Here is a 25883-nt window from a genome sequence, read left to right as displayed (position 1 = left end):
TTTTGAGAGAGTGAATTGGTGGGTTTTTGTTAAATGTGAGCCAAAATCATCACAATTAAAAGAACCAAAGACTTAAACTACTTCAGTCTGTGTGCATTGAATTTATATAATACACAAGTTTCACAATTTGAGTTGAATTACTGAAATAAATGAACTTTTCCACAACATTCTAATTTATTGAGATGCACCTGTATATATATATATATATATATATATATATATATATATATATATATATAAAGAAGTGGAACCTAATGCTCTGTGGTTTCCACCACAGGAATGTCCTGGTCTTCGGATGACGGGCCAGTGCTCAAAAACTCAAATGCTTGTTGGCTCTGTGATACCAACTGCATGATAGGTGCTAGCAGAACCTCAGTGGTTGAGGAACGGCAGTGGATCATATCAGTAGTGGGCAATGCCAGTGTGTCAAGTTCTGGAGAGCCTAAGAGCTGGGCATCTAGCTTCAAACTGCCCTTACGGCCATTTGAGATTGTGGTAGGAGTTGGGGAGGGAGATGGGCTGACTGGAGGGCCACTGGCAGACCCACGTCGAGAACGGGCATAAAGGCTCCTGCGGTGACGCGGACGACCATCCATGGCTTTGAGGAAGAGACTGTTTGCAGAGGCACGGTTGGATGGACTTTCAGGTAGTTCGTCTGATGTTGAGTTGTTTGTTGCATTCAGATCAGACACCTGTTTCACCTGTGAGAAAGAAAAGCCACAGTAGTCACCTGAATGTATGATTCTTATTTTGATTATGAGTTTGAAAATGTACAGACTAATCCCATTGTGATGCCTGAGTCTAGATAGTATACATCATATCTTTACAATGCCACACATTACTTTAAAGAAATATTCCAGGCTCAGTAAAAGCTAAGCTCAATCGACAGTATCTGAGGCATACTATAGATAACCACAAAAATAAATGTCAAATTGTCCTGCCTTAAAAAAAAAAGCAAAATCCGTTTAACAGTGAGGAATTTACAATGGAAGTGAATGTCGATGGAGCTTAACTTGTATTGAACCCAGAATATTCCTTTTTTTTCCTTCAATAAACCCCTTTAAAATCTTGTAAAATAGGACAACATGAGAAAAAAAGCAATAACAGACAATTGCAGACCATATAGTTCAGAAATTCCCAATTTGTTTCGAGCTTCTTGAACTGAACACAGGTTGCTATAGTTGTTTAATTAAGACATAAAATGGCTTGAAATCATTACAGTATGTACCCAATCTTTTTTATTTATCCCCTTTTCTCCCTAATTTGGAATGCCCAATTCCCAATGCACTCTAAGTCCTTGTAGTGGCATAGTGACTCGCCTCAATCCGGGTGGCGGAGGATGAATCTCAGTTGTCTCCGCATCTGAGACCGTCAATCCACACATTTTATCACGTGGCTTGTTGAGCACATTACTGCGGAGACCTAGCACATGTGGAGGCTTCACGCCATTCTCCGCGACATCCACGCACAACTCAGCACGCGCCCCACAGAGAGCGAGAACCACATTATAGTGACCACGAGGAGGTTAACCCAACGTGGCTCTATCCACCCTAGCAACCGGGCCAATTGGTTGCTTAGGAAGCCTGACTGGAGTCACCCAGCACGCCCTGGATTTGAACTTGTGACTCCATGTGTGGTAGTCAGCGTCCCAGGCCCCAATATGTACCCAATCTTAAAGTAAAGTAAAATATAAAACGGTGCCATGCTAAAAGAAAACTGAAATAAATCCCAAACCAATTTCCCCCCAAAAGGCACAGTAACATAAAAAGGACAGGTGATTAATGCAGCAATCTGGCTATTATGAAAAAGATTTACTGTCCTTGAATTTTCATTTAGTTATTTTTATGGGAACACAGAGTGATACATTTAGCTTGGTCTATCTATCTCACAAACTCAGATGTGTTCAGTGATTGATGTGTTTGGTAAAGAAAGCAAGGTCGTAATGCTGTGGAAACTGATGTGCAAATAATCTGCCTTATTTTAGTAAAACACAAGAGTTCAAGACTTTGGTTTACTCTTGATTTTTATCACTTGGTTCTGGAGTTTGTGTGTTTTGTTAATAGGGTCAAGAGAGGTGTATTTTAGAAAAAGGTTCTAGATTGTTGTGTTTGTGTGGCCATTCTCACCAGGTCATAGAGCGGGGTGGTGTTGATGAGCAGCTGTATGAGAATCTGTCCCAGTTCCAGCAGGTCATTCATAATACTGCGTACCTGAGCAGGTAGATTAAGCATTTGCTGTACAGGAGTCAGACCCTTCAGTGCCTTTATACCTGAGGCGAGTTGAGCCATGAGCAGAGAGCGCAGTTCCTCTATGCGATGCACCTGATACGTGTAAAATGTCAGAAGCAGCAGCAGCAGGGATATCACCATCTCCATCAGCCGCATTAAACCCACCTGAGCATGAGACAAATGACAAAATACCTGATCAGGAAACTATTGACAATAAAACACCTGAAAATGAGACATAGTTACACCAGGTCATTAAACAGGCAAGATAGCAGTACACAAAGGCAAGGACCATGGCACAAAGGCAATTCACACTTGAGCAAGATGACTAATCACATGGGGCAAGCAATATGCAGAACTTCATAGTCACAACAGATAATTAAGGTCATATTAGTCACGTTTTTGCTGCTGAAACTTAGAAGCGAGTGGCCTGAAAATGGGGCCTAACAGTTTGATGAAGTGGCAATAATAGCTATTCACACACCCACCCACAGAGACTGCCGGCAGGAACGTGAATAGTTATCCTCTGACTCAAAGGTTTCTTGGGGATACACTCACTGCTCTGTGCAAGTAAATCAACAAACAAAGAAACTGCAAGTGCTGCGAAAACCGGTATTGTCAGCCACACTGCTGGAGTTAACTGAATATTATCACACACAAAAAAGGAGACAGCCTTACATTCTTTTATACCTGCTATCCTAAATTATTTAATCTCTCTCTTACACTGTCCTCTGTCTACAAGTCAGTTTTGATTTTGATTTTTTTATTCTTCTGTTCTCAATTAATTTGGTCTTCTTCTCATGACCCCAAACCAGATTAACCCAAACAGCCTCTGTATTGTTTAGACAGAGACACTATCCAATAAAGTAGAAGACAATTACTACTTTTACAACTTACTGTTACAATATACTCACTGAGCACTTTATTAGGAACACCTGTGCACCTACATATTTATGAGATTGTCTAATCAGCCAACTGTGTGGTAGCAGGGAAATGCATAAAATCATGCAGATACAGGTCAGGAGCTTCAGTTAATGTTCACATCAACCATCAGAATGGGGAAAAAATGTGTTCTCAATGATTTCGACCGTGGCATGATTGTTGGTGTCAGATGGGCTGGTAAAAGTATTTCTGTAACTGCTGATCTCCTGGGATTTTAACAGTCTCTAGAGTTTACTCAGAAAGGTGCCAAAAAAAAAAAAAAACATCCAGTGAGCAGCAGTTCTGTGGACGGAAACGCCTTGTTGATAGGTTTTGGGTTTCACCTGAATGCCTGCGTAAACTATATAATTGTATCAGATGTGACAAATGAACTATGCACCTTATTGAATAAGAAAGCGATTAACTGATTATGCACCGGAGAATCTTACAGAAGTCTGTTTTGCTATCAAGCCATTCCACACTTCCAAGTATGCCACAGGCAGCCAATCTCTCACGTGTAGCTGCATATGCTGCCAGGAAACGTGAGTTTGAGTACACAGTGCTAAAACAATACTAAGACCAGTCTAGCAGATACAGGCACACACAGTCCTGCTCTGGCACTAGGATCCACCAACTGTTGCCCGTTCATTTAGATGAAGGAGAAAGTGGGTCAGCAAACTATAAAGGTTCCCTCTGTGTTGTCCATTCCCATCGTTATTCGGCTGCAACCTCACCACTGGGCCACCTCACAGCCTGTGACCAAAACGTGAATTACTGTTTCCAAGTCTCACCAATGTCAGCAATCACACAGCATCTCTCACGAGGGCACACACACACACACACTCACAACCTCTCACATTTTGGCCTGTTGCTCCAGGCACTCTGGGGTGTCTTTTGGGATTGTTAATAAAGACTCTGTAGAACACAGTGCAGTGGGGTTCTTGTGCTCTCTGCCCCAATTACTCTCTACCCTACTGCTGGGAAAACTGTGGCCCAGCACTGCAGGACCTTGTTTGGGGACAATAGTCCACCTTGGACTCTCTGATCCTCAGCACACAAGTTTGTCTACCCATACAAAACATACTGAGATATGATGTGTTTTGATAGTTTGGTTGAGGTAGGGTGTTTCTGAGGTCTGTATCTGGACAACAAGTAAAGATTTTCCATCAGTCTAACCATGCAATTTTTGAGGCTTACTTTATGCTGCAGTACTGCCATAGGATAAATGCTTTAAGCCACGATGAAATACAAATGATGGACAATGATTACCCTGTTGAAAACATCAGCAAATGTTGGGTTTTGGACATTGGTCTCCAGCATAGGATGCTGGTATGCTAATGTTACCAGAAGGGTTCTAAAACAGCTTTACCAGCAAGATTTCCTTGGTCAACCAGCATTATCCGAAAGACCATGGTTAGTTGACTAGCATTACCAGCTACATTTTGCTAGTAAATGGAAATTCATATTGGTCAGATTGATTGCAAATGATTACTGATTACAAATGACAAAACTAAAATTGAAATGAGTTACCTAACCTTTTAGATTACACTTTTTAGGTAATCTACTCTGATTACTTTTGAATTACTTATTGCTTGTTTTGAATTTACATTCCTTTTAATAAAAATGAGTAAACATAAAATTAAGCAACAATTTGCTATTTTTCAGTCCTGTGGCATTTATGACCCCGTTTCCACCTGGTATTAAGATGTGTTTCTGGTGATATGATCAAATGTGCTGTGCTAAAACAAGAGTTTTAACTTTGCTGTTTACGAGCGGCTTTGAAAGGAAATAACCATCTGATCGGAACATTATAAAAAGCGATACATAAACAGTCATGAGAGCTTCACAGATCTTCTTTAGTGTGTCTAATATCAACACAGATGAGAAACATGAACACCTGAAGCTCCTTTAATACAGGTAAATCAACTAAAATAATGGATAATTCTACCTGACATGTTGCGTTTGTGCTTAGATAAAATTACAACCGCATCTGGGAGAAACAGCGCGTAATTTATTTAGAATTTTTTTTGTCTTTTCTGACTTTGTTGCGCTTTATTATCATGCAGTAACTCACTGACAAAGTGATTGATGTATGTCATCATGAAAGAGACCGTCCCATCCAAATCCGAACACAAGTGGTCACAGGAGACACAGTTAAGTGACCAGGTGTAAACAGCGATGTGTCTCAGCTGACAACATGTGATCAGACCACCCGAGACAGATTGTAATACCAGGTGGAAACGGGACCTTTGAAAGTCAAGACTGATTAAACATTTTCCAAAAACCAACTTGACCAACTTAAAGGAATCGCTCACCCAATAAATGAAAATTCTCTCATCATTTACTCCCAGATGAGTATGACTTTCTTTCTTCAGCTGAACCCAAATAAAGAATTTTAGAAAAATATATCAGCTCTGTAGGTCCATACAATGCAAGTGAATGGTGGCCAGAACTTTGAAGCTCCAAAAATCACATAAAGGCAGCATAAAATTAATCCACACGACTCCAGTGGTTAAATCCATATCTTCAGAAGCAATATGATAAGTGTCGGTGAGAAACAGATCAATATTTAAGTGTCTTTTTATTATAAATCTTCACTTTCCCTTTAATTTTCACATTCTTGTTCTTTTGATTTTGGAGTTTCCCATTCTTTTTAAATATTGACTTAAATATTGATCTGTTTCTCACCCACAACTATCATATCACTTCTCAAGATATGGATTATTTTTATGCTCTCTTCATGTACTTTTTGGACCAAAGTTCTGGACACCATTCACATGCATTGTGTGGACCTACAGAGCTGAGATATTCTTCTAAAAATCTTTGTTTGTGTCCGGCAAAGGAAAGAAAGTCATACACATCTGGGATGGCATGAGGGTGAGTAAATGATGAGAGAATTTACATTTTTGAGTGAACTATCCCTTTAAGATGGAATGTCCAGCTGGTAGTTGGTTTGTTGCTGGTTCTTACTGGCTTGTTTACCAGCTTGGACCAGCTAGAAACTAGCTAACATAATTCATAATCATAATTTTCTCAGGAAATTTTATCAAACAGCATGGTTGTCCAAGGGTGGAGGACTTGCTTCTCCTGAAAGTTGAAAGTGTGTTTAACAAGTAGTGTCTAAGCATCTCCTCACCCTGTTACTTAATGTGTTTTCTTTGTGTGTGGGTGGTTGTTGTGTATTTAGGTCTGTAACACATGCATTCGCAGCCAAACAGCACGTAGCAGTAGATCCCACTGGGGTTCAAGCTCAATTATGACTATTATCTGCATAAACAAGCACTCCCATCCAGCATGGCTCTGTTTGTGTGTCTCTGATTTTTGGAGACCAAAGAAAAAACTGCCTTTCCCTTATATCATCAGGAATGTTCCATCATTTATATGTATCAACAATGACACATTTAAATCAGAGGTGATAAATCCACTACTTCAATTATTGACTAAAATCATAAATGCAAAATACTGTGCGAAGAAGTTCTATGATATCAATTAGGCTTTACAATTTGGGAAGGGTAATATTCATCCTGTTGGGTCGATTGCTCTGAAAAAGAGAAAGGCAATATATAATATGTTTTTCTAACTCAGCAAACCCTCAGGTTGTGATACAGCTTGAAACTTGTTTCTCCCTTTCCCAATGTCCTCCTTTGCCTGAGTATGTCTCAGGGGTCTTGATTTAGAACATGTAATTGCAGTGATTTATTCAATGTGGCTGAGTCTACAGACTAGACAGGAAGCCCTGGGGGTGGAATGGCAGTGTGAATGGCTGTAGCATGGTACACGGCACTTAGAGCATCGAATTTAACTTCAAACCAAAAGAAAAGGAAATGTGGCGGTGGTTTAAGAAGGTCCTGAGGAGCCACTTGCTGTAGACATAGATATCGTCCCATCAGTCTCTCTAGTCTCTACCAGACATGTCTGGAGCCATATTTGTTCCATGATTTGATTGTAGCGAACTCTCCATTACTGACTGGTGACTCACGTCTTCATTACCATGTGTATATTCCAAGTCTTTATTTATTCTGATGTGTGTTGACAAAGTCAAATTAAACATATTGAAATTTAAATCTGCTCAGTTTATGAGAATTAACCCCTTTAGTCTCAGCAAAATGAACTGGATATTAAATTGTCCTGAGATTTAAAAAAAAAAAAATTGTTTACATACGCTTACAAAATTTCGAACCTCATATTCACTTACTTGACTATACAATTAATATAATGGAAATTGTGATTTCATAAATAAAACAGCAGATCAGTCCAGCTGTTTGGAAGGAGTGTAACATACACTATATTGCCAAAAGTATTCGCTCACCCATCCAAATAATTTAATTCAGGTGTTCCAATCACTCCCATGGCCACAGGTGTATAAAATGAAGCACCTAGGCATGCAGACTGCTTCTACAAACATTTGTGAAAGAATGGGCCGCTCTCAGGAGCTCAGTGAATTCCAGCGTGGTACTGTGATAGGATGCCACCTGTGCAACAAGTCCAGTCATGAAATTTCCTCATCACTAAATATTCCACAGTCAACTGTCAGTGGTATTATAACAAAGTGGAAGCGATTGGGAATGACAGCAACTCAGCCACGAAGTGGTAGGCCACATAAAATGACAGAGCGGGGTCAGCAGATGCTGAGGTGCATAGTGTGCAGAGGTCGTCAACTTTCTGCAGAGTCAATCGCTACAGACCTCCAAAGTTCATGTGGCCTTCAGATTAGCTCAAGAACAGTGCGTAGAGAGCTTCATGGAATGGGTTTCCATGGCCGAGCAGCTGCATCCAAGCCATACATCACCAAGTGCAATGCAAAGCGTCGGATGCAGTGGTGTAAAGCACGCCGCCACTGGACTCTAGAGCAGTGGAGACGCGTTCTCTGGAGTGACGAGTCACGCTTCTCCATCTGGCTATCTGATGGACGAGTCTGGGTTTGGCGGTTGCCAGGAGAACGGTACTTGTCTGACTGCATTGTGCCAACTGTGAAGTTTGGTGGAGGGGGGATTATGGTGTGGGGTTGTTTTTCAGGAGCTGGGCTTGGCCCCTTAGTTCCAGTGAAAGGAACTCTGAATGCTTCAGCATACCAAGAGATTTTGGACAATTCCATGCTCCCAACTTTGTGGGAACAGTTTGGGGATGGCCCCTTCCTGTTCCAACATGACTACGCACCAGTGTACAAAGCAAGGTCCATAAAGACATGGATGAGCGAGTTTGGTGTGGAAGAACTTGACTGGCCTGCACAGAGTCCTGACCTCAACCCGATAGGGCACCTTTGGGATGAATTAGAGCGAAGACTGTGAGCCAGGCCTTCTCGTCCAACATCAGTGTCTGACCTCACAAATGCGCTTCTGGAAGAATGGTCAAAAATTCCCATAAACACACTCCTAAACCTTGTGGAAAGCCTTCCCAGAATAGTTGAAGCTGTTATAGCTATAAAGGGTGGGCCGATGTCATATTAAACCCTATGGATTAAGAATGGGATGTCACTTAAGTTCATATGCGTCTAAAGGCAGGTGAGCGAATACTTTTGGCAATATAGTGTAGATGAAGCCTTATACAGGCAAGGTCTGCATGTAACCCAAACATTCATTCTTTGGACGTTTCATGAGGTAATGTGCCTTAAAAAATTATGTTGATATTCCGGAATGACCCAACAAGAACTCAGGCTTAAATTCATTTTCAAATCTGTGGTATGACCAGAAAATTGCTGTCAACTCTTCACCTAATTTAGAAGATTTGGAGCAAATTTGCTTTGAAGCATTGGTAAAAATCCCACAATAGACGTCTATGCTAAAGGATGTTGTAAAAGTACAGACTGGGCTAATATTTAGAAATATACAGCAGTTCCGGTCCTCGAATCTGATTGAATGAAAGACGTTCCAAGAGTGTTGATGTCTCAGAACAGCCATACTCAGATGCTTTACTGTTTGTATCACTCTGCTTGTATTCGTTTTCTTCTAATCTAAAGTGTAAGAGCAGTGCAGATGAGTAAAAGAGCTAGATGTGTCTCTTTTCATTTATCCCTGTGACATTAAAGATTTTAGACAGTAGGTGGCGACAAAAGACAATTTTTGTATGTTATGAGCCAGTCGAGCTGACATTTATTTAAGTCAACGAGCGGTTTCTTTGAAGTCATTGCAATCAGGGGCAGATTTAGACATTTTTTTGGGGTGGCAAGGGGGTGGCAACAACAAAGCAAACACCCATGCATAGTTTTTATGGATTAATTTCAAGCTTCATTGCAACAATTCACTAGTTTATAGTTCACTATCAAATCACAAATGTCCATTATTTGTGATACAATTGCATTTCCACAAAGAAACCCATAGTAACCAATTTGCTACTGATTTGCAAACATTAAAAAAATGCATTTTGTTAATGAAATTACATTTGTTTCCATTAAAGGCTTTTTTTTTTTACATAACAATAAAAAAAGAAATAACAAAATATCTTTCTCCAGAGCACCAAGACTTTGTCTATTAAACACATACAAAATTTCAAAATGTTCCTTAGCTTGACATATCAAACTGGCAATCTAAAGTCAAGCAATTGATCACACTTACTGGGGTAGCGTCATTGGGGTAGCAACTGGGAAAGGCACAATAACAGGGCAAAAAGAGCTACAAACTATACAGTGCTTAATAATGACAGTTTATATAGAGCAGGGTTGTAAGAGATTCATTTGAAATAAAAGGCCAGATTGGACTAAACTTCACCTTATGCAAGCCGATTTGTTTTATTTTGTTAAGTGTAGGCTACCCATGGATGGAGAGTGCAGGCACATACCATGTTCTTCTAAGGCTAATAAAGTCCTGCAGGCCTATGACATTTGTAACAGCTGCAATAAGCAATTTGAAAGCGAACATTAACACAAAGTTAGGGCTGTTTCGAAAATAAACTGTACAAAGAATATAACTGTAAGTGGGTAGTGCGAAGTGGCGAAACTCATGTTTATTAAATATGTTATGCACAGTAAAAGATTATTTTAAATGATCTGTTTTGATAAATACTCATTCTTGATGACCAATTAAAGCACTCAAATAAATATTTCATATAATATGATATCTTAATCTCTACAGATCTGCCACTGTGGGATTGTGTTAGTCATTATATAAATACATAGATCACCACTCTAATTCAGAACATGACTTGGTCTATTGGTTAATTGTTTTGAATTAATCAAATAGAAGTCAGACGAACTGAAGGTATCACAAGAGAGAGAGAAAGGAGCAGGATCTAAGAGTACGGGTAGGAGAATATATATCAAGAAGATCTAGAAGATAGGAAGGTGCTAGGCTATAAAGAGCCTTAAAAGTCAGTAACAGAATCTTGTATTCGATACGAAATTTAACAGGAAGCCAGTGAAGTTGCTGAAGAATAGGAGTTATATGGACAGAGTTAGGGGTTTGTGAAATAATCCGTGCCGCTGAGTTTTGTACCAGCTGTAATTTATACTGAAGTTTTTGTGGTAGACCAAATAGAAGGGAATTATAATAATCCAAAAGGGACGTGACCAGAGCAGGTATGAGAGTGACAGTGCTGTGAGTTAAAAGAGATGAGCGAAGACGATTTATGTTGCGCAAGTGTAAATAAGCAGTCCGGGTAATATTATTTACATGTGCTTCAAAAGAAAGAATGCTATCCAGAATGACACCCAGACTCTTAACTTTCAAACAGGAAAGGACAGTGGAATTGTCAATGGTCATAGCAAAACTTTTTGAATTGACAAAATTATGCTTAGTACTTCAAGAAGTACCTCAGTTTTATTACTATTGAGTTTGAGGAAATTACAAGAAAACCATGATTGTATTTCAAGTAAACAGTTATGAAGGGAAAATGGTGGAAGAGAAGAATTTGGCTTGGTGGACATATAGAGCTGGGTGTCATCAGCATAGCAGTGAAAGTGGATTCCAAATTTCTTAAAAATATAACCGAGAGGTAGGAGATAGGTTATAAATATTAAAGGGCCTAAGACTGATCCCTGTGGAACTCCAGTAGTAACTGGAGAGCACTGTGAACGACAATTTTTCAATTTAACGAACTGAGTGCGACCAGAGAGCTAAGATTTAAACCAAGCGAGAGAAGTGCCTGTAATACCAATGGATAATAATCTCTCTAATAGAATATTGTGTGAGATAGTGTCAGAAGCTGCACTTAAAGCAAGAAGAATGAGTATAGACAGAAGTCCTGCATCAGCTGAATGTGGGTGGAAACCTTATTGGAACTGTTCATAAAGTTTATTAGCTTGAAGATGTGTGTGAACCTGAGAAGCAAAAGAAAAAAAATTGTTTTTTGGAAAGAAATGGTAAATTGGAGATAGGTCGGTAATTATCAAGTATTTGACACTTGACGCTGAAAAAGTGTTTTATATGGTAGAATGGGATTATCTTTTTAAGATTTTGGAAATATACGGTTTGGGAATACTTTTATTGGATGGATTAAGTTACTTTATAGACACCCGGTAGCGGCAGTACAAACAAATGAACTAATTTCAGATTATTTTACTCTGGATAGGGCCATCCAGCAGGGTTGCCCTCTTTCCCCATTATTGTTCTGTCTTGCCCTGGAACCATTAGCATCCACGATAAGAAGGGAAGATGATTTTCCAGGGGTGGTGGTGGGAGGTGAAGCACATAAGCTTTTTCTTTACGCAGATTATATTTTATTATTCATCTCCGACCCCACTAGATCTGTGCCTTGCCTCCACAGAATTATTAATTCTTTTTCTAAATTCTCAGGATACAGAGTTAATTGGTCTAAATCCGAAGCTTTGGCTCTGACAGCGTACTGCCCAGTATCGGCTTTCCAGCCAGGAGCCTTCCAGTGGCCCAAACGACATTAAGTATTTGGGCATTTTATTCCCTGCAAATTTGTCTGATTTATTTATAGTTCATTTTGATCCCTTAATAAAAAAGTTATCGAGCGATGTGGGCAGGTGGGCTTCATTACATTTATCTATGATTGGGAAGGTTAATGTTATTAAAATGAATTGTATTCCAAAATTTAACTACCTCAGACATTGACAGTGTCTCAGACATTTGGCTCATTGGTTGCTTCCACCTGAGAGAGCCCCTCCCTGGTTTGGTATTGAACAGGACGTTCTTGCCCCTATTTCACCATTGCAAAGCATTTCTATCAAACTAATCGGATTTAAGTTACACCCCATTATCTCGCATTTGCACACGGTATGGACAAAAGAGTCCAGAGTGTTTAGCTCAGATATTTATTTAAATCGAGCATATGGCAGAACCCAAACTTATGTATTAATAAGTCCCCCTTCTGCTGGTCAGAGTGGATTGTGAGAGAGGTTAATACGCTCGGTGACCTATATGAGAGTGGAGTGTTGAGATCTTTTGAAAATTTGGTTCAACATTTTGTGATTCCCAGATCTCAGTTTTATAGATATTTACAATTTCTGCTCTGTACTATTTTTGGAAGTAGCACACACCCCTCTAAAGTGGCAGATACTCTGGGAATGGTGATTACTGCTTTTGGAAAAGGTCATGAGGCATCAGTGTATTACTCCCTGCTAATTCATAGTCTGTGGGACGGAGCTTTAACTTCAATCAAGAGATTATGGGAGAAAGATTTCAACTTGGTATTGGAGGAGGGAGTGTGGGCTAGGATTCTAAAAAACGTCAAGTCTGCATCTAGAGATGCAAGGGTGTGCCTTATGCAATTCAAGATTTTACATAGATTTTATTGGACCCCCTCTAGATTGTATAGGCTTGGTCTTAAAGACACATCCACCTGCTGGCAATGTCAGTCGGAGGATGGAGACACGGCCCATGTGGTGTATTGAGATCCAGGAATTCTGGTTGAAGGTTCAGAGTTTTGTGTGTGACGTGGTGGGGACTCGGGATTCGTTTTGCCCCAGACTCTGTGTTTTGGGCAATGGGGCAGTCATCGGTGTGTGGAATAGTCACATAGAGAATTGGGTTCTGACCTGTGTGATGATCGCCAGGCAGATTATTTTGAGGGGTTTGAGGTCAGCTGGTGCGCCCCCATTTCAGGAGTGGTGCACGGAGATGGAGAAGGTGGCAGCTTTTGAAGAGGTGTCATTTGGAAGACAGGGTTACTTAGATTTCTTTGTTGGGAAATGGGGCAATTATTTTGAGTTTTTGGAGGGCTCTCTGGGTGGGAAGTGGAGAGAGTAGTGTAGTATAGTTTTAATTGAGTATGATTATTATATATACATATTTTTGTGTGTTTGTTTGCTTTTTATCTGTATATTTACTCATGTGTGACCACAGGGATGTTTGTTGGGGTGCGGAGTTGGGGATTAGGAGGGGGAGGGGTGGTTGTGGGGTTTAAATGTTGTTTGTATATATATATATATATATATATATATATATATATATATATATATATATATATAAAATAAATGTCAGGATATTAGTAGATAGAATTATTTATTTCAGCTTTTATTTTTTTAATAACATTCCCAGCGGGTAAAATGTTTACATACACTTTGTTAGTATTTGTTTGCCTTTAAATTGTTTAACTTGGGTCAAACATTTTGGGTAGCCTTCCACAAGCTTTCATAATTTGCTGAAATTTTGGCCCATTCCTCCAGACGGAACTGGTGTAACTGAGTCAGGTTTGTAGGCCTCCTTGCTCACACACACTTTTTCAGTTCTGCCCCCAAATTTTCTATCGGATTAAGGTCAGGGCTTTGTGATGGCCACTCCAATACCTTGACTTTGTTGTCCTTAAGCCATTTTGCCACAACTTTGGAGGTTTGCTTGGGGTCATTGTCCATTTGGAAGACACATTTGTGACCGAGCTTTAACTTCATGATTGATGTCTTGAGATGTTGCTTCAATATAACCACATAATTTTCCTTCCTCGTGATGCCATCTATTTTGGGAAGTGCACCAGTCCCTCCTGCAGCAAAGCACCCTCACAACATGATGCTGCCACCCCCATGCTTTACGGCTGGGATGGTGTTCTTCGGCTTGTGAGCTTCACCCTTTTTCCTCCAAACATAACTATGGTCATTATGGCCAAAAAGTTCCATTTTTGTTTCATCAGACCAGAGGAAATTTTCCCCATGTGCACTTGCAAACTGTAGTCTGGCTTGTTTATGGAGGTTTTGGAGCATTGGCTCCTTGCTGAGCAGCCTTTCAGGTTTTGTCAATATAGGACTCGTTTTACTGTGGATATAGATATATGTCTACCTGTTTCCTCCAGCATCTTCACAAGGTCCTTTGCTGTTGTTCTGGCATTGATTTGCACTTTTCGCACCAAACTATGTTCATCTCTAGGAGACAGAATGTGTCCCTTCCTGAGCTGTATGATGGCTGCGTGGTCCCATTGTGTTTATACTTGCATACTATTGTTTGTACAGATGAATGTGGTACCTTAGGGCATTTGGAAGTTGCTCCCAAGGATGAGGTCTTGGCTGATTTCTTTTGATTTTACCATGATGTCAAGCAAAGAGGCACTGAGTTTGAAGGTAGGCCTTAAAATACATCCACAAGTACACCTCAAATTGACTGAATGTAAACTTCTGACCCACTGGAATTGTGATATTAATATATCCACTCAATTAAAAGTGAAACAATCTGTCTGTAAACAGTTGTTGGGAAAATTACTCATGTCATGCACAAAGTAGATGTCATAAACAACTTGCCAAAACTATAGTTTACTAATATGAAGTCTGTGGAGTGGTTAAAAAATGAGTTTTAATGACTTCAACCTAAGTGTATGTAAACTTCTGACTTCAACTGTACTTAGATTGTCTTTATTTGACCTCAAAGTTTCATGGAGACAGGATAATGTGGCAAGAATCCTTTAGTTTTGTCTGTAGGGCAAATGGCATTACCTTTAAAAAAACAAACACTTCATTGTTGGTTTAGGTCTCATGTTTAAGGACATGACCTGATACCCACATGAAATAATATAGATCAGATCGGAGAGACTTTTGTTCAAGGGCTTACCGTCTCAGCAGCTGCCCCTAGAGTCTGCAATATGCTGTCCACTCTTTCATTCAGCTTCATCAGTCTGTCATACAGCTGCAGGTACACACACAACAGCAGACTGCGGACACGTGTCCACATCTGAGGCTCTTCTTCTTCATCATCATCACTATTCTCCTCATCTTCATAGCTCTGCACTCTTCTCTCCCACTCACAACCTATAAGGTGAAACAGTGTGAAGTGGCTGTCAATACAATGGCCTTAATTAATCATAATTCTACTGAAAGTAGAATGAAAGCTCTACTGAATGCTCTACTGAATGTTCTATAAAGATGAACTCACGTTGCGCCCTCTTGTGGTTAAATCTGCATGTGCATAACAGAATTGTAAACCTATGTTTGTTTTGCAAAAACCTTACTGCTTCATAAAAAAAATTTAAACAACAGTGTGTCTCCCTGTCTGTCTGTTTGCCTGTTTCAAAATGTCTTACGCAGTGTGGGTGGCATAGGAAGGTAGTAAGCAACTGCCTCCTCTGATTGAGTGATGAGCTCATCCAGGACAGTGGTGATAAATTGCCCAGTTGTTGTTTCTTGAGCTGCTTCCAAGAGGCGCAAGCTGAGCTCCAAAAGTTTATCCCATCTGACCACAGCTCTGTCCAGCTCTTCGTTTACACGAGATTGCGCATCATCCAGCCACGAGAAGAAAGCTTCCTTCAGATTAGCTACCGCCTGAGGGAAGAAAGGTAAGGGGAGCATCAACAAGGGGACAGTGGCAGAATAGACATTTGGGAGACTTTTGGTTCAAATCAAGTGACATGTTAGTCTGAGAAGTGACTAAACAAAATGAAAAACAGCCACAAAGTGGTTGTAGGGTTCAGGTTGTAGTTCAAAAACCTCTGTCGTAAAGATTACTTGAATACTTTGATGTTTTGTTCTACAACATAAATTACACACAATCATATACCGAAAGTGAATTTTGAATCTGCCGTGTTTTTTATTTATTTAAAAAAGTATGTTTTTAACAAGTTGCTATATAAGGACTACGATGGTTTTCCTCAGATCTGTCACAACCCATGGTACATTAAAAAGCAATCACTTGGAAGAGCGCAGTTGATAATTACCAATGCTGAGACAGAGAAGGGTACAGAGGTAGGCTGGAAGTTTACCTGGTATAGCTTTATAGATAAAAATATACCAATGCTGTTGTCTGCGGTTGGTCAATGATGTCCAACCCACTAAATCATAAAGAATACAATGGTGAGTAAGAGACTGTATTTGTAATGAAACGTAGAGATGCATGGTACATTGAAGGCTTTGTAACATCAAGGAGGCTGCATGCATATAAAATATATCACCGTAATCAATCACAGGCAGAAATGTAGCTTCCACTAGTTTTGTCTTGGCATTAAAAGTAAAGCAAGATTTATTTCTAAAATAAAAGCCAATCTTTACTTTGAGCTTCCTAACTAGATTAGCAATATGTACATTAAATAAAAGCTTGTCATCTATCCATATACTCAAATACTTGTATGAACACACCCTTTCAATGGATTTACCATCGGACATCAGAATTCTAACATCATCAAGCAGCTGTAAACGAGCTTTTGAGAAGACCATAAACTTTGTTTTCTGAGCATTCAAAACCAATTTTAAACTCTGCAGAGAAGTTGTAATGATTGAAATGCAGTTTTAAGCTCTTGCACCGCCTGCACTATGGAGGGAGCATATGTATAAATGACAGTGCCATCTGCATACAGATGTAATTTTGCTTGAATGTTATTACCCAATTCATTTATAAAAATGCAAAACAAAATAGGTCCCAAAATGGAACCCTGGGGTACACCTTTATTTATCTCAAGAAAATCAGATTTATGGCCCTCTGCATAGGTGGTGTGAAGTGAAGATCAGAGCGGGGGAGGGGTGTGAGACTGGGCTTTTCAAACCTGCAGTAAAGCACATTCAGTTCATCAGCCATTAGTTGACTCTCTACAGAGTGAGGGGGAGGTGTCTTGTACTTGGTGATGCTTTTTAAGCCTTTCCACACAGATGCAGGATCGTTGGCTGAAAACTGTTTTTTCAGCTTTTCAGAATAGCTTTTTTTAGCCAATCTGATTTCCTTAGTCAGTGTGTTCCTGGCCTGGTTGTACAGTGTTTTATCCCCACTTCTGTAAGCATCCTCTTTGGCATGACGAGGCTGTCTGAGTATTCCTGTAAACCATGGTTTATTGTTATTGAATTATAAAAATGTCCTAGTAGGGATGCACATATCCTCTCAGAAACTGATATATGATGCCACAGTATCTGTGAGCTCATCCAGGTCTGTGGCTGCAGCCTCAAAAACACTCCAATCAGTGTAGTCAAAGCAGGCTTGTAGTTCCAGCTCTGCTTCATTGGTTTAGCTGATTTTAGTAGGTCGGGAGAAGATTAACCAAACAGTGATCAGAGAGTCCTAAAGCTGCACGTGGGACAGAGCAATATGCATCCTTTACAGTGGTATAGCAGTGGTCCAATATATTTCTTTCTCTGGTGATGCATGTGATGTGTTGTTTGTATTTTGGCAATTCACGGGTGAGGTTAGCATTATTAAAATCTCCCAGAATAATGATAAGAGAGTCCGGGTGTTGTTGCTCCATGTCTGTGATGTTATCAGCCAGTTGTTGCAACGCTGCATTCTTGCATGCTTTTCCAATGGGTTTTAAAAATGGCAGTTTTGGATTTATGAGTACAATAAAATATATGGTAAACCTTACTTGAGGATACTTGGATGTTTTGTTTTGGACCACAGATTACACACATTCATAACTCAAATGTGAATTTTGAAGCCATTTGTTTAAAAAAATATGTTGCTAACAAACTGCTAAATAAGGACTACAACTACTACAAGCTAAATTAAACTCATTTATATCCATTGATGAATTTAAATGCATCATAAAGAATATGGTGGTGGCATGTGACTGTTTTTCTTGAGAGACCACTGTGTTTAAATAGCTGTTCATGTTGATTCTTATAGGTTACATTTTAATATGTTATAAGTTTGTATGGCTGCTACCTTGGCCAGGTCTCTCTTGTAAAAGAGATTTTTGATCTCAGTGGGACTTCCTGGTATAATAAAGGTAAAATAAATAAATAAAAACACACACCAACACCTCCTGGAACCCCCCTCCTCCCCCCTCCTGCTACTCAATCTGCACTTATGATCTGTGAGGAGGATGTGTGCCGGGTCTTTCGGAAACAAAAGACTAGGAAAGCTTCAGACCCAGATGGTGTTTCACCTGCCTGTCCGAAAGTCTGCACTGGCCAACTAGCCCCCATCTTCACACAGATCTTAAATAGATCACTGGAGCAGTGTGAAGTTCCCTGCTGCTTTAAATGCTCCACCATCATTCCGGTCCCCAAAAACCCAAAATCACAGGACTACAGACCTGTCGCTCTCACGTCTGTGTTCATGAAGTCATTTGAGAGACTGGTTTTGGCCTACCTGAAGGACATCACTGAACCCCTGCTGGACCCCCTTCAGTTTGCTTACTGAGCAAACATGTCTGTGGATGATGCTGTCAATATGGGACTGCATTATATCCTGCAACACCTCGACAGACCTGGGACTTATGCAAGGATCCTATTTGTGGACTACAGTTCAGCCTTCAGTACCATCATGCCTGGTCTTCTCTCAACCAAATTGACCCAGATCTCCATGCCCACCCCAATCTGTCAATGGATGACCATCTTTCTGCCAGATAGGCAGCAGCTAGTGAGACTGGGGAAATTCACATCCAGGACCCTCACTATTAGCACTGGTGACCTCAGGGATGCGTTCTCTCTACACTGCTCTTCGCCCTGTACAGGAATGATGCACTGCAAAAGACCCCACTGTCAATCTCCTGAAGTTTGCAGACGACACCACATCATTGGCCTCATCCTCGATAGTGACGAGTCTGCATATAGACGGGAGGTTGATCAGCTGGCTTTCTGGTGTGGTCACAACAACCTTGAGCTGAACATGCTCAAAACAGTGGAGATGATAGTGGACTTCAGGAGAATTATTATTTTTTTTTTTCAATTTTCTGAATGTAAAGTGCGTGAGATGTGTTAGTTTAATGACATTAACCGTCATAGGAGAATTTACTTGCTGTTAACAATTTGATAACTTTTAATTTGACATGAAGGAAAAGAAACAGAAACTTCAGTAGACAAGAGCTGGGGAAATTACAGCAGGGAAAAAGTTCTCCTTGGGAAGCTTGATAATTATATCATGTCGGAAAATACGAGGCAGGTAAATGGGAAAAGGTGGCAGAGGCTGTCTCCGCTGTGTTTGAATTTGGTGATAACTTTTACATTGTTTACAAGCTGGTAATAAAAGGTCTCCTAAGCAACCAAATTGGCCCGGTTGCTAGGGAGGGTAGAGTCACATGGGGTAACTTCCTCGTGGTCACCATAATGTGGTTCGTTCTTGGTGGGGCGCGTGGTGAGTTGAGCGTGGATGCCGCGGTGGATGGCGTGAAACCTCCACACGCGCTATGTCTCCGTGGCAACGCACTCTACAAGCCACGTGATAAGATGCGTGGGTTGACGGTCTCAGACACGGAGGCAACTGGGATTCGTCCTCCGTCACCTGGATTGAGGCGAATCACAACGCGACCATGAGGACTTAAAGGCACATTGGTAATTGGGCATTCCAAATTGGGAGAAAAAGAAAAAAAGAAAAAAACATTTCGGTCTAAAATAACATTTCTATGTTAACAGCCCACTGTGACTTCAGACTCAACATGAAAACCCCAGTAAATACATTAAGACAACTGTGAGATTATTCTAACTTTAAGATGTTATTTACGACAATATTTAAGAAAAAAATTCTGGGAGTCGCGTGGCACCATGCAAGGTTCGGACGTTTGAACGGCGAGCTCTGCGCACTTTGCTAGTTTTGATCATTTTTGTGTCATAAACTGGTGAGGTTTGATATACCCTGATCATAACTGTTCTAGGAAGACAATATGTCAAAGAATTCAAAACCCTTACATGCTTAAGGCCTCGAGCCAGGGAGTCGATTTGACTGAGAAGTGAAGGAAATTCGGCGAGAATTGTTGAACGTGTCCGCAATGCCTACGAAGGCCATTGCTGACTTGGAGGATCTTACTGCAATACGTCGAAGGATCACGGCCATGGAGACAAATTTCACTGAGGTGGTTACAAGAGTGGGGGATGTCGAGAAATGGATTGATTATCTGGAGTCATCGGAGAGGGAATTAGCTGCTAATCCGCTAGAGACCAAGGGGGATTTGGAGCATGTCTGGGAGAAGTTGGAGGATTTGGAGAATCATAACTGGCAGAATAACATCCGAATTGTTGGAATTCCTGAGGACGAAGAAGGTCAAGATATGGTGAAATTCCTGGACAGGCTCTTTCCGAGTCTGCTCGACATAACAGGCCATAAGCTGGAAATCGAGCGAGCTCACAGGGTCCCGACTCGGAGATCTGCGGAGGGTGACAGGCCCCGATCAAATTTCTGGGATCATCCGATAAAGATCTTGTGTTACGCGAGGCAAGGAGTAAAAGAAGTCTTTCTTGGAAGAACCACAGCATTGTCTTTTTCTCAGACTTTGCGAATTCAACAAGAGAGAAATGTGATCGATTCAAGGAATGCAAGAAACTCAAGAGAAGGTCGCTTTTGCACTGATGTTCCCAGCCAAATTGAGAATAGATACTAAGGATGGCCGTAAAGTATTTACATGTCCCCAGCAAGCAATGTCCTTCATAAAATCAATGGAGTAAGTTATTTTGTGGTTCTCACACTGCAGCCAAGTGAACCGACTCACTGAACATCCACTTGATCGTCCGAGGAAGCTGAGCACCTTTTTTGATTCTTTTTGTGCTGGTTCCGCTAGAGGCTGGAGTTTGTTTTGTGGAGGAACACACCTTCGGGACAGTTATGTGGCTGAATCTACACGTTCTTTTTGTTTATTCCACCTATTTGCTGTTGTTTGTTTTATAGATTATCTTCTGTTGTGTAATTCTGTCTTACAAAATTTGTATAGAAACATCAGACTTGAGCAATCCGACGGCAAAGTTGTCGCGGGGGCTCTCGTAGGCATACATGGATTGTTTGATTTTAGAGGGATGGACGCCAGTTGATGCTGTTGTGCGTGGGGTTAATGAGCACGTTTTTCTTTTTTCTGTTTGTTTGGTTTGGGGGGAATTTTGGGGTTTTATTGTTGCCTTAATGTGAAATGTGGTCTTTATAATTTTATTTCTGACACAAAATCTATTTTTTCTAATATGTCAAAATGTCAAATGTTAATAGGATTGCATTATCTCTCTCCACATGGAATGTGAATGGGTTGGGGCACCCCATAAAAAGAAGGAAAGTTATTTCTCTTCTTAAATGCAAGAAATATGATATAATGTTTCTTCAAAAAACGCATCTTTCCCCTCAGGAAGCTGAAAATTTTGGGAAGATATGGGGTGGACATGTTTTCTTTAGTGCTGGCTCAAGTAAGAGCAGGGGAGTCATCACACTGATAAGTAAGCATCTACAATTCAAATGTCTTAAACAGATTAAAGATAAATTAGGAAGAGTCATTATTGTTTTAGCAGAAATTCAGAGGCAAAGGTTGATTCTGGCTAATATTTACACACCTAACACTGATAATAATAATAATAATAATAATAATAATAAACTTGATTTTATATAGCACCTTTAAAGAGGCCTCTCAAGGTGCTTTACAGAGAAAGGAAAAATAAAAATAAAATATAAAAATACAAAGCTTAATACAAATGGATATAACATGCATCTCAAAACAACTAATGATAAAACACAGTAAATAAAGTGATAGTATTAAATTAATTGAATACAATAGTATCAATTAAAAGCCTCCCGGAAAAAATAAGTTTTAAGATATGATTTAAATTCACTAAAAGACTGAACTTCTCTAAGTTCTGAGGGTAGAGAGTTCCATAGTTTTAGAGCATAAGAAGAGAAGGCCCTGTCACCGATAGAGCGTAAACGAGTCTTAGGAACAATTAAAAAAACAGATTTAGAGGAGCAGAGATCACGCTTTGGGGTGTACGGGGTTAAAAGCTAAATATTGGGGAACCAAACCATGCAAAGCCTTGTAGGTAAGCATAAGAATTTTAAAATCAACACAAAACCTGACAGGGAGCCAGTGCAAGGATTCCAAGATAGGAGTGATGTGATCACTTGCCCTGGCCTAGTCAAGATTCTGGTAGCCGAATTTTGCACATATTACAATTTATTTAATGTAGATTTTGAGACTCCAGCAAGGAGAGCATTACAATAATCAGTGCGAGAGAAAACAAAAGTATTGATCAGCTTTTCAGCCACAGAGAATGATAACATAGGGCGCAGCCTTGCAATGTTTCTGAGATGATAAATTATGTTTTAACAGTATTTTATACGTGTGGATCAAATGACAAATTTGCGTCAAATATAACACCCAGATTTTTCATTTTTGTTTGAAGCTCCAAAACGGAGCCCTCAATGGACAGAGTTAAGGAGCCAGCCTTCCGAAGCTGGTGAGGAGATCCAATAAGCATAACTTTTGTCTTATTACTGTTAAGACAAAGAAAATTTTGAGCCATCCAAGTTTTTATCTCAGAAATGCAGTTTGAAAAAAAAGGCGTCTGCCAGATTTTCACCAGGTTTAGAATAAATGTATATCTGTGTGTCATCTGTGTAAAAATGATAATTAAGACCCAGTGATCTTAAAAGCTGACCAAGAGGAAAAATATAAATACTAAAAAGTAAAGGGCCCAAAATTGAACCCTGTGGGACACCAGAGTGGACTGAACCAATCTCAGACCTGTAACCACCTAGAGAGACAAACTGCCTACAATCAGAGAGATAGGACCTGAACCAGTTTAATGCAGTACTAGAGACACCAAAGACAGATTCAAGACGGGTGAGTAAAACAGTGTGATCAACAGTGTCGAAAGCAGCACTGAGATCAAGAAGGATGAGAATAGAAAAAGAGCCTGAGTCTGAAGCCATTAACAAGTCATTAGTGACCTTGACTAGAGCTGTTTCTTTACTATGAAAATTTGAAAACAAGACTGAAATGTCTCTAAGAGATCATTGACAATGAGGTGATTGTGTAATTGAGAGGCAACAGCTCACTCTAAGATTTCTGCAAGGAAGGGAAGATTTGAAATGGGATGGAAGTTGCTCAAATTGTCCAAATCCATATTAGGCTTTTTGGAACTGGAGTTACAGCAGCAATTTTAAATGCTGCAGGCACAACACCAGTACACAAGGAGTCATTTATTATGTCCAAAACAACAGGACACAGAGAGGCAAAACAGGATTTTAATAGACTAGTCGGTAGAGGATCAACTATGCTAGTGGTAGCTTTCATACTTGATACCTCATTACTTAGAGTAACATAGTCGATTTGAGAGAAATTTGAGAGAGGTGTGCTGGAGAAACAAGACAGGATGAGAAATGAAACCGACAAAACAGATGTGGTAGCAAGAATATTTTTCTGAACAGTGTCTATCTTAGTGCTAAAAAGGTTTAAAAACATGTTACACAGTGGAGGTGATGAAGGCAAGGTGGTGGAGCAATTACATTTGAGCAATCTATTAATAGTATTGAATAGTTGTCTCGGATTATTTGGATTATTTACAATTATTTCAGAAAAATAACAGGATCTGGCTGATCTGATTTCTTCTTTATAATCATGTAAGTTGTCTTTCCAAGCCTGGTAATATACATTCAAGCCAGAAAGACACCACTTTCATTCCATTTTACGACAAGCAGCCTTCATTGATCGCAGATTGTCATCTAAACCAGATGAGACAACAGTGTTTAACAGAGAAATCTTGTCTTCAAGAAGATCAGAAGAAGAAAAACAACTTAAAGAAGAATAAAGAATAAAGAATAGAGTTTGTAAAAGCTGAGAAATCAATAGATTTCCATTTACGATATTTTACAGTGCGAGGAGAAGAATTAATGTTTGGTAGTTCCATATTAAAAAAGATGGCTAAATGGTCAGGAAGACCTAAATCAGCAGAGGAAAACTCAGACACAAAAGAACCATTTGCAATAATAAGGTCTCAGGTATGACCTTTGTTATGTGTAGAACAGTCAACAAACTGGATCAGATCAAAACACTCCAATAAAGACAGAAAGTCCTTTGTTAATACTGAGTCTTTTGAGTCAATGTGGATGGTAAAGTCCCCCAAAATAAGAATTCTCTTGAACTTGATGCACAGCAGAGACAACAAATCAGCAAACTCAGACAAAAAGTCTTCATTAGTCTTTGGAGGCCTATAGAATGAAGCGATGATGGTATTTTGAGGGGCAGAGACGCTCAGAACGAGGCACTCAAATGAAGTGAACTGTGGTACAGACACAGGACTTATGTTATATTTTAGGTTGTAAAGCACCATAATACCCCAACCTCTGCCAGAGAGTCGTAGGAGATCAAACAACCCATAGCCCATGGGAATAATTTGATTAAAGATGATCAGGGCTTTTTTATAGATCTTGAAGGGATGTTGCAAGCCGCTGGTCCTCATGATATAATATTGGGAGGAGACTTTAATCTATTGATGGACTCAGTCCTTGATCATAGTGAAGCAAAAGTGTGTAAGCCCCCTAGAGCAACACTGACGCTTCACAGGATGTGTAAAAATCTTTGTCTTATAGATATTTATAATTTTTTTTCATCAGTCCATAAGATTTATTCTAGAATAGATTTGTTTTTTTTTTAAATATCTAAGTCCCTCATTTCATCTGTTGTTGATTGCTCAAATGGAAACATCTTATTCTCAGATCACGCCCCGGTGAGTTTAGAGGTGTTGCCACATACAGAGAAAAAGAAATCATATAGTTGGCGCTTTAATGTATCCCTTTTGCAAAATCCTGAATTCCAACAAATGCTAAAGACTGAAATCAATGTTTATATGGAGACCAACTAGTCCTCTGTGTCCTCTGTGGGCGTGGCTTGGGAGGCACTTAAGGTGGTTCTTAGGGGTCGGATCATACAGTATACCTCATTCACCAAAAAATCCAAAGCACAAGAACTCGTGGAGTTGGAAGGGAATATTAAAAGTGCTGAGGCAGAGCTAAAGCACCAAATGTCGTCTGATGGCCTCAGAGAATTGACCCGATTGAAATACAGATTTAATACTATTTTGTCGCGGAAGGTGGAGTTTTGGCTATTCAGGGCAAGACAGTCATACTTTAAGTTGGGGGACAAAGCAGGGAAGCTTTTGGCTAGATATATAAAGCAGAGAGAGTCTTTTTCTACCATTCCCTCAGTGAAATCTGCTGGTGGTAAAATATTTACCTCGGCCATTGATATTAATAATGCTTTTAAAGAATTCTATCTTGATCTCTATAGTCTCACGTCTTCGTCTACTGATGAAGATAATAGAAACTTTGTGGAACCATTAGAACTCCCTAAACTGACGACTGAACAAAAAAATTCTCCTGATTCTGAGATAACCTTGGAAGAGCTTGGCGAGGTAAAAGGCCTTGCCTACAGGCAAGTCTCCGGGGCCAAACGGCTTTACCGCTTAATTTTTAGATCTTATTCTACAGAACTGGCTCCACTTTTGCTAGAAGTTTATACGGAATCATTAAAGAATGGAAAGCTTCCTCCAACCATGACACAAGCCCGGATCACTCTGATTCTTAAAAAGGACAAAGATCCAAGCGAGTGTAAGAGTTACCATCCAATTTCCCTGATCCAGCTAGAGGTAAAAAATATTGTCAAAAATACTGGCTAACCGATTAAGTAAAGTATTGACATCTCTTATACATATAGAGCAGGTGTGGTTTATTTGGGGCTGTAGGTCTTCTGATAATATTA

At 39.9% G+C, this 25883-nt stretch overlaps 1 protein-coding gene across 1 annotated transcript in view; it reads right to left on the bottom strand.

Moving 5' to 3' along the window:
* Positions 1-207: 207 nt before the first annotated feature.
* Positions 208-25883, bottom strand: part of plin6 (perilipin 6) — a 31095-nt gene continuing 5419 nt past the window's right edge. Inside the window, exons 5-8 of the mRNA XM_051721302.1 lie at positions 15546-15783; positions 15077-15273; positions 2127-2393; positions 208-701 (exon numbers count right to left, since the gene is read on the bottom strand). Coding sequence (XP_051577262.1) covers positions 252-701; positions 2127-2393; positions 15077-15273; positions 15546-15783 — 1152 coding nt within the window. The 3' untranslated portion in view covers positions 208-251. The remainder of the gene's footprint in view (positions 702-2126; positions 2394-15076; positions 15274-15545; positions 15784-25883) is intronic.

This window comes from Myxocyprinus asiaticus, chromosome 16, assembly GCF_019703515.2.
Source record: "Myxocyprinus asiaticus isolate MX2 ecotype Aquarium Trade chromosome 16, UBuf_Myxa_2, whole genome shotgun sequence".
Lineage (NCBI taxonomy): Eukaryota > Metazoa > Chordata > Actinopteri > Cypriniformes > Catostomidae > Myxocyprinus > Myxocyprinus asiaticus.
This window is presented reverse-complemented; position numbering and strand designations above follow the sequence as displayed.